The following is an 8,921-nucleotide window of genomic DNA, read 5'->3' on the forward strand; positions in this document are numbered from 1 at the left end:
CCCGCGGACCACCCGGGGGAGGGGGAGGCGCGCCCGCCAATGGAGGTGGCAACCGCGGAGAGAAGCGCGGCAACTGGCCGTCGCCGAAGAACAGGAAGTGACGGAGTTTTTTAAAAAAAAGAAAAGAGAGAAAAAAGGATGAAACCGCTCCACCTTCATGGCTTCTCTGTCGGCGTCTTTAACACGTTAGTGCATCGTGCGGTATTTAAAGATGGTATTTATATCCTCACCTGTCCCAGACTCCATTATCCTTCGTACCGTCCGTTAGTGTAAATTTCTCCTTCTTCTGTCTTGCTCTCCGTTCATTATTTTTAACCCCAGTTTGTCCTCCAACCCCGCTGAATCTGACAAGCATGTGGTCGTGCTGTGAAAGGCGCACGTTGTTTTCTGACGGATAGACATTCACACATGCTCAGTTCAAGCACAAACCCCACATCGGTTAAAAAAAAAAAAAATGAACTCACGCGATTTAAGAAAATAAAAGCCTGGGATTGAATTGGCCGCGCTGCTTGGATTGGGCTCACTTTTATATTTGTACGTAGGTTTGTACCGGACTCTGGCCTCGGGCGGCTCTGCAGCCCCCCCCCCCTTAGTTTTTTCTGGCCTCGTCGTAGCACAACCAGCCGGACTTTAACGACCCGTTCTGTCTCACTCACCTCCGTCTTTTTTTTTTTCCTTGGAAATGAACGTGATCTTGTCAGGAGGCGAAGTAAAATAAAAAGCAGATGTAGGTCAGGATGTGTTTAATAATAAACTTGTAGGTAACTGAATATGTTCTAATAAGCACTCCTTGTATGAAAGCATCCATGGGTTGTTTGTTTGTTTGTTTTTTTGTTGTTTTTTATTTGGGGACGTTAAGCGTGCCGCAGCAGGACCGGCGTTCTGTTCGGGCCCGCGGCGCAGAGCCAGTGTTGTACCATAAACCCCGCCCCCACTGTTCGCTTCCCGCCGCCATCCGCGGATCGAAGGTTCTTCACGCCTGAGGTGGTGTTCGGTTTTTTTTTTCAAGAAGGTCTTACCTGCAGCAGATACCGCCGACCTGGAGTGAGCTCGTTTTAAACCACCTGAGAGACACGAAACAACGGGAACGCAGCTCCGATGTGAACTAAACACGATTTTTTGTTTTTTCTCCTCACGTCTGTTTGGGTTCTGTCGCTGCTTTCAGTCTGTATGTTGGGGTTTGTTCGTTCACCCGACGGAGGTCGAAGATCGCCTCCGGGACGCCGTGCGTAGGGCATTTGATGATTTTTTTATTTTTATTTTTTTGTGTGTGTGTGTGTGTGTTTTCTGATCCGACCGATTTCTAACAACCCCCCTCCTCCCGTTTCCTGAATCGCCCTCGGCTGTGAACGCTCCTCTCGCCCGGCGCCGGCTCCCAGCCCTCCCGCCCCTCCTCGAACGCGCCCACGTCAGAGCCGTGTGCTCCAGCGAGATGTCTCAGAGATTGTATTATGTTTCCAGCATTACCGAGGTACCCGGAGTGGTTCAAACTGTTTTTAGCATTTAAAGGTTTTAGTAAAGAACACATGTATGTATATCGGTCTGTATCTTGAGTTCTGTCCGCCCCGACTTACATTCCCACAAACAAATGTTGCAACTTTTAGTTCAAGGGAGCAATGTACAAGCAGAGAAGTGTCTTATTATAATAAAGTTATACAGAGAAGGCAAAGTTAAATAAACTACTTTTGATTTAATGGAAAATGGAAACGCGTGTGTCGTTCTTTCACGTTCTGCCAGAATGAGTCTGAATAAACTCAAAAATAAAACATCAAAATATGGATTTTTACTGTAAGATCTGTGGGAAAAGCCAGTAAAATACCATAAAACCTTCTTAATCTACCTTTAAATTTAAGTTTTATGATCCTTTAAATATCCTTTTGAAATGTACCATTTCTGCCAGCTGTCGTAGCGCTGGGAAATCCCTTCGTATAATGTTCGACGTCACCCTGAAGCCGGGAGATTTCTCCTTTAACTTTAGGACTAGAATGAAATTTTAGCCTTCAGCTATTGTTTTGCAAAGTTTGACTTAGCTACTATTTTGCTAGATTTAGCTTTAAGCTATCAATCTCTTAGCTTTAGCATTTAGCATTTTTTTTGCTACTTCTAGCTTTTATGTACTTTTAGCTAATTTTAGTTTTTAGCATCTGTTTTCCCCAATTTTAGCATTAAGCTTATTGTTTTTTGCTAGTTTTAACTTTTAGTTGTGGTTTTGTAAATCAATGCTTTTTGCTACTATTTTGTTTTTAGCTACCATTTTGCTAATTGTAGCTTTTAGCTATGGTTTTTCACAATTTTAGCATTTTCCTTGTTGCTTTTGCTAGGTTTGACTTTTAGCATCTGTTTTGCTTAATTTGCCGTTTAGGTATGTCTTCTAAATTTAGCTTTTAGCTAATATTTAGCTTAGTTTGGCCTTTAGCTGCCGTTTTGCGGTGAACCCTGCGGCTGCTGGAGGTCGACGGTAGGCGGCAGCAGCGAGCCCGAAGCCGCCGGAGGAAAAAGGACGAACCTGCGGGGTTAACTGGGAGCTGGTGTCCATCTTATTTACACCTGTGAGACAGCTCGATTGTCGGGATTTTCCTGGGCTGTGTGGAAGTTTAAACCCGGGTAAGTTAGCCCGAGCGTTAGCGGGCGTGTTTCCGCGCCGAGAGGCCGAAACGGAGAGGGAGGAACCGGGGGGAGGTGGTCTCTGGTCGGGCCTGTTTCCTGACGCTGCGCCGCTAGCAGCGTTAGCTCAGCGGGCTAATAGTGGCTACATCCAGCGCTAATAAACACACAACCATCACCTGATTTAAAACGACAGCTTTGCCATTAGTGCGATGAGTTCATAAAGAACCCTTAACTTAAACATTTCACACGTTACTGTTTTATTTTTATTATTATTTTAAAAGTAGTGTAGAAATGTCCGCTCGTTAACAGTTAGCTTAGCCTTAGCTTAGCTGGTTTAGTTTTGAGGCTGTTTCTGATCACCAAATCAAAAATAGTCACAATATCATGAGTGTTATACTGTCTTTCTTATTTTCTGTTATAAATAAACTGTTAATAAATTACTTTGTTTAGCCATATGAGGCTATTAAAAAGTTATAACGCAGTGTTGCGTTCACTTGACGTCGACGGAGTGGGAAAAACTGAAACCTGTCGCACATTATTTCAACTTAGTCGTAACTTCAAGTTTGTTTTGTTATGTATTTATTTATTTATATATTGCAGATCATATGAAACCAAACACTGCTCTGAAATGGTTGTCTAATGTCGACGTGAATGTGTTTAACTGTGAAACTGAAGGACGTAAACGCAGCACTTTGATAGTTTGTTTTGTTTTGTCGCAGGTCTTCAGAGATGAGCAGCTCGGAGGAAGTGTCATGGATATCCTGGTTCTGTGGGCTGAGAGGGAATGAGTTTTTCTGCGAGGTAAGACACACACACACACACACACACTGAACAGACGGACCTTTCTGGACTTTAAGCCTGATCGTTTCCTTCCTGACACCACAGGTGGATGAAGACTACATCCAGGACAAGTTCAACCTGACGGGCCTCAACGAGCAGGTTCCTCACTACCGCCAGGCTCTGGACATGATCCTGGACCTCGAACCAGGCACGTTAAAGCTCTCCGTCTCCGTTCTGCCTCAAATCAGTTTAGGAGGCAGCATTTAAGGAGCCGCGGACGTTTGGCGGGTCTTTTGTCCATTGCGGCGCTTGTTTGAAGCTCGGTCAGATTTCTGTCTCCGCTTTGAGACGAGGTCTCCAGAGAACGTCTGTTTTATATTTTTGTTTTTGTTTCGGTTTCCACCTTCAGATGAAGAACTGGAGGACAATCCCAACCAGAGCGATCTGATCGAGCAGGCGGCCGAGATGCTCTACGGCCTCATCCACGCTCGCTACATCCTCACCAACCGAGGGATCGCTCAGATGGTAGGAGCCAGACCGTGAAATTCAACATGGCCGCATTATTTTCATCATTATCATCTTTGTGTCTAATAGATTCTCAGCCTAACTTCATCTGATAGACAGAGAGAAACAACACTACAAGTTTGGAATTATGAACCGTCTCTCTTTCTCCTCGTTTCTTTATTTTCAGCTGGAGAAGTACCAGCAGGGAGACTTTGGATACTGTCCTCGTGTTTACTGTGAGAACCAGCCGATGCTTCCCATCGGTGAGGAAATAAACGTGTTCCGTTTAAAACCTTCTGATCGGTTTCCGCCGCCGCTCCCTCACGTCTCCTCTTCCTCCACAGGCCTGTCAGACATCCCAGGAGAGGCCATGGTGAAGCTTTACTGCCCCAAATGCATGGACGTCTACACGCCCAAGTCCTCCAGGCACCACCACACAGACGGAGCCTACTTCGGCACCGGTTTCCCCCACATGCTCTTCATGGTTCACCCGGAGTACCGGCCCAAGAGGCCGGCCAATCAGTTCGTCCCAAGGTCAGTACGACGGCGAAACTCGACTGTTTGAATGTTTGTGACGGTCAGGGGGGTGGGAGGGTGGGGTTATTAAACCACAGAGCTTCAGAAACATAAAGTCAGGATGAAAATAAACAAATTATTTTCTTAAACTCAAACAGGACGTCGTTGCTAATTACTAGCAATTAATGAGACCTTAGTGTGGAAGGGATGAGTCACAGCTAAAAGGTGAAAGTAAAATCCACAGCAGAGCTTAAAGCATCGATACGTCTTCTTCTGGTTTAAAATCCTGACTTTCTGTTCGATGAAGTTTATTTAAAAAGCTCCAAATCACAAGAAAAGTTTTCTGTCGGAGGAAACTGTAGAACCGTCACTTCGTCGCAGGAAAGACTTCCTGTTAGCAGGAAGAAACCTCCAGCAGGACCAGGACCAGAACCTGGACCAGGACGGGCAGCTGGGCGTTAGAGAGGACAGGGAAGGGACACAGAAGGACCGGTCCAGGTGGAGTTTCCACGGGAAGAAAGACAAAAATAAAGACGTTAATGGTAGAAATAATTACAAATACAGAGAGAGTAAAGACGGCAGCAGAGTGAGGACATGTGGACAGTTTGTCCTCCAGCAGCAGAGAGGACATGTGGACAGTTTGTCCTCCAGCAGCAGAGTGAGGACATGTGGACAGTTTGTCCTCCAGCAGTCTGAGCCTACAGCAGCAGAACTATAGGATCCCTCAGGAAACCCAAACTATAGAATTTGTCAAAAAGGAAAGTCTTCAGCAGACATGGTGTCAGCCTCATAGACAGAAACTGGAAGTTGGTTCCTGAGAACTTGGCGCTCCGCCTCCTTTTAGAACCTGTAGGAACCTCCAGTAAACCTGCAGTCTGAGAGCGAAGTGGAGTTTGCTTGTTGAGCGCTGTGGATGTGATGCTTTCAGATGTTTGCGGTTGAAGTCTGCCTGTCCTCCTAACAGCGGTGGTTCCTGCTTCACTCGAGCGTCTAAAATCTGAGCCTGAAAGACAAATAAATGAATAATTAACAAGAAGACACGCGGCAACATGGCTCCTCTCTAATTTGCGGCCGATGGTTCAGAGAACTCGTCCTCCGTCAGTAAAACATCTGTCGCCGGAGTGACGGCGCTGAACGAGTCATGGTGACCTGAAATATTCGTTTCATGGAGTTTTTCGTTTTACTGCGAGAACACAAACATGAGTCCAGTGTCCTCACTTCCTGTTTCAGTCTGTTTGAAGTTTGACTGAAACGCCCGGCGGTCACGCCTTGCCGCACCGCGCCCTGACAGCAAACTCCAGCCTTTCATCTCGACAACAACAACACCGCCGTGTCTCTGATTGTCTCCTGATGTCTCTGTGTCCTGATGTCTCTGACCGCCTCCTGATGTCTCTGTGTCTCTGACCGCCTCCTGATGTCTCTGTGTCTCTGACCGCCTCCTGATGTCTCTGACCGTCTCCTGATCTTTGTCCTCCAGGCTGTACGGCTTTAAGATCCACCCCATGGCGTACCAGCTGCAGCTGCAGGCCGCCTCCAGCTTCAAGAGCCCCGTCAAGGCGATCCGTTAGAGCGCCGGGTATGAGGAGGAGGAGGAGGAGGAGGAGGAGGAGGAGGAGGGGGGGGTGTCACCTAAATCCAGCAGAGCCCTTCAGATGCCCCCTCCCCTCCATGAAGACTGTATTATTTTTGATTTAGAGAAAGTGTAAAGATTTAAGCGTGAGCGAGGCATGCACACACACACACACACACACACACACACACACACACATGGTTTACCGTACCAACCTCATAGGTGCCAAAAGCCGGAGCTGATCGAACCCGGGGGCGCTCTCCTCCGTTCGCTCGTGGCTCCGGCGTGTTTCAGCGACGAGCTCTTTAGATCCGGGTTAGGAAAAGCTTGAGCGTTCGAGTCCCGTTTCCTCGGCTCCGAGGCCGTTCTGTGTTTGGCAGCGTGAGGTGAACGGTGGTGGTAAACCCCCCTCCCCCCTCTGTCTTTGGATGCTCCCCTCCCTCCCACCTCTCCCCCCGTTAGTGCATGAAGGCGTAGACCGGCGCTCAGAGACAGTTTGCACACAGAAGTTTGTCTAAACATTTGCCTTAAAGTGCTCGGATTGTTTCCAGGAGAAACCGGTAATTGTAACGAGCCCGTGTGCGTCCTGCATGTGTCGGCGCAGAAGGCTAGAAAAGCCCCGCCCCCCCAACCCCCCGGACGCCTAACTCCGGATCAGGCTTCTGCTCCTTGTTTGTTTTTTAAATTAATAGCTGATAATTTGCTCTGAAAAAGGAAAATTAAAGAAGCGTAAATCACTAAACGGCTGTTTGTTTGGTGAGGAGCTGTTAGGGCTCGTTTTGGTGTTTTCTCCAACAAATGACATGTAAACACGTGGGTTTTTGTTTGTTTATTTGTTTGGGTTTTTTTGTGCAGGTCGGTCTTTAGCTCCTGTTTTTATTCCCCCACAAACTCAGTGTCCGACCAGCCGGCAACTGTTTGTTTTTGTTTTTACCACCGAGTCAAATGAGTGTTACCATCTGAAGCTGTCACCTCCACATATGTTTGTTTGTTTGTTTGTTGTTGTAAAAAGGTGGAAATAAATGACAAATATTCTTCCAGTCCTGTTTTTGAGGACAGTTGGAGCTGAAATTATTGAGCGCCGAAACAAACTAAAAGTCATGTTCAGGTTTTTTTTATTTTTCTGTAACGGGAGCACTCTTAAAGTCGTGCTGCAACGTCAGCCAGATAGAAATAAATCTACAGATGCAGATAAATCAGACGCTTCCCTTCAGGTTTGTCTCATCCGTCCCGGAAACGTTTGGGTGATTTCCTGTTGTTCGCGGCGCCTCCTGGTTCTCCTTCGACGTTTTGACCTCCTGACGTCCACACCAGTCCGTCTGATCAACCCGGGGTCGCACGCCCTCTTGCGTCCGCAGCCTGGGAGCTTGGCTGCAGCCCCGTGGACTTTTTTAAATTTTTCCTAACCTCGTCAGCTGCGGTCAGAGGAACACGAAGCTGCTTGGAGACGCTCAGGTGGCCTTCATGTGTCGCGTGCAGCTCTGGGATCAGCTCCGGTCCGGACAGGCTGATGGATGGACAGCCGCGATGCTAATTCAGGTCGAACGTGTCCATCAGACGAGAAATAAGGGAAAGTTTTAATTAACCGTGAAGGTACCATCAGATTTATCCACGCCTGTATGTATAGTTCGGTAGAAGTTTGTTACATAAAAAATGTAATTTTGCATCTGAATCGGAGTTTCTCGTTGTGATGAGACGTTCCAGGTCACAGATCGCCCCTCCTGTCCTCGGCAAATATTAAATAAGACGATCTGAGTTATTTATATTCAGCTTCAGGCAGACGGACCCCCCCTCACCTCCACCTCCTGCCTGTTTTCTGTGTGGCCGCGACAGATTCAGCTTTCAGGTTTCCAGCTGCTCGGTGTTCGTGTTTCCGGGGTGGCGGCGGGACAAAAAGGTGATTAGGATCCAGAAAACTCAATAAACGTCTATTTTCTTTTCATTTTCTTTTGTCTTTTGTGTTTAAAACTCATCTCCCCCCGAAGCAGCCAGAGGGAGCGTGTCGCCCGAGGTGTGGATCTGCCACAGACCTTGTTTTTTTGTTGTTTTGCGTTCCTGACGTGCGTGATTTCCAGCGCTGGAAGCCGTCTTGCGGTGGGAATGAGTGCTGGCTCTCGGGTGTGGCTCTTGTCACTTTTCACATGACTGTTGGGAAACAGCAGCGGTGGTTAAACTAAACAGTTACACACCATGACACACGATCATAAGACCTCAGTCACGCAGGGGTGATTATTTTGAATTCGTCTTATCTCGCCTGGTCACTCGTGAAGGGGGGGGCGGGGGGAGGAAAATGGAGAACTGGACCGCAGAGCTGTGACGTCAGGACTGCGGCGTCTCGTTTTAAACAGATCATCCAACGATGACAAAGCTGTCAGACCTCGTGTGATTCGCCGGCGCTCGAGGACTACTCTCGGCTACTGCCACTCCCCGCTTCAAAGCTAAAGCCCATCCTTGTGCTGGCTGGCTGCGGCGGCCATCTTAAATCGGGCTGTAGATGCTCGTCCGGTGATCACCTCCTGAAAAGTTCATTAACATCCATCTGGCGGTTCATGAGATATTTTGCTAACACAACGTGTAGCCCTCGGGATGCGTGCTGGGAGTGACTTGGCTACTACCACACCAAGGTTTTAAGCTTAATATTGGTAAAAGGGTGGTGGCTAAAGCAGGTTAGCTGTGGCAGCCATCTTGACTCTAAAGGCTAATCATCCAATGATCACCTCCTGAAAGGTTCATTAAAATCCATCCAACGGTTCATGAGATATTTCGCTTACAAGACCTGGAGTGTGCGTTGGGGATGACTCTCAGCTACTACCACACCAATTCAGAGCTCAGTCTGGTGCTGTGCTGTGGCGGCCATCTTGAATGGACGTTCCGCTGAAACAGACGGACAGACGCGGCGGGCTGCGTTTGTTTCCCAGTTTCCTCCTCGGCTCCTCGGGACGGC

General features: G+C 47.7%; 2 protein-coding genes across 2 annotated transcripts in view; both read left to right on the forward strand.

The window, feature by feature from the left end:
• The window catches only part of prrc2a (proline-rich coiled-coil 2A), a 15,133-nt gene extending 13,391 nt beyond the window's left edge, over positions 1-1,742 (forward strand). Inside the window, exon 20 of the mRNA XM_037975810.1 lies at positions 1,738-1,742. Within this exon, the coding sequence (XP_037831738.1) occupies positions 1,738-1,742 (5 nt within the window). The remainder of the gene's footprint in view (positions 1-1,737) is intronic.
• Positions 1,743-2,451: 709 nt separating this feature from the next.
• On the forward strand, positions 2,452-7,919 carry csnk2b (casein kinase 2, beta polypeptide). The gene is made up of 7 exons (XM_017426290.3): positions 2,452-2,604; positions 3,327-3,408; positions 3,493-3,595; positions 3,797-3,912; positions 4,079-4,154; positions 4,236-4,425; positions 5,885-7,919. The coding sequence occupies exons 2-7, from the start codon at positions 3,337-3,339 to the stop codon at positions 5,973-5,975; spliced, it is 648 nt and encodes a 215-aa protein (XP_017281779.1). The 5' UTR covers positions 2,452-2,604; positions 3,327-3,336; the 3' UTR covers positions 5,976-7,919.
• Positions 7,920-8,921: the final 1,002 nt, after the last annotated feature.

Source organism: Kryptolebias marmoratus, linkage group LG5 (assembly GCF_001649575.2).
Source record: "Kryptolebias marmoratus isolate JLee-2015 linkage group LG5, ASM164957v2, whole genome shotgun sequence".
Lineage (NCBI taxonomy): Eukaryota > Metazoa > Chordata > Actinopteri > Cyprinodontiformes > Rivulidae > Kryptolebias > Kryptolebias marmoratus.

Excerpts from the sequence above, each read along its gene's own strand:
- csnk2b (XM_017426290.3), top strand. The coding sequence starts at position 3,337 with ATGAGCAGCTCGGAGGAAGTGTCATGGATATCCTGGTTCTGTGGGCTG. Across the intron at positions 3,596-3,796 it reads GATCCTGGACCTCGAACCAG|ATGAAGAACTGGAGGACAAT; the intron begins GCACGTTAAAGC and ends TTCCACCTTCAG. Across the intron at positions 4,155-4,235 it reads CCAGCCGATGCTTCCCATCG|GCCTGTCAGACATCCCAGGA; the intron begins GTGAGGAAATAA and ends CTTCCTCCACAG.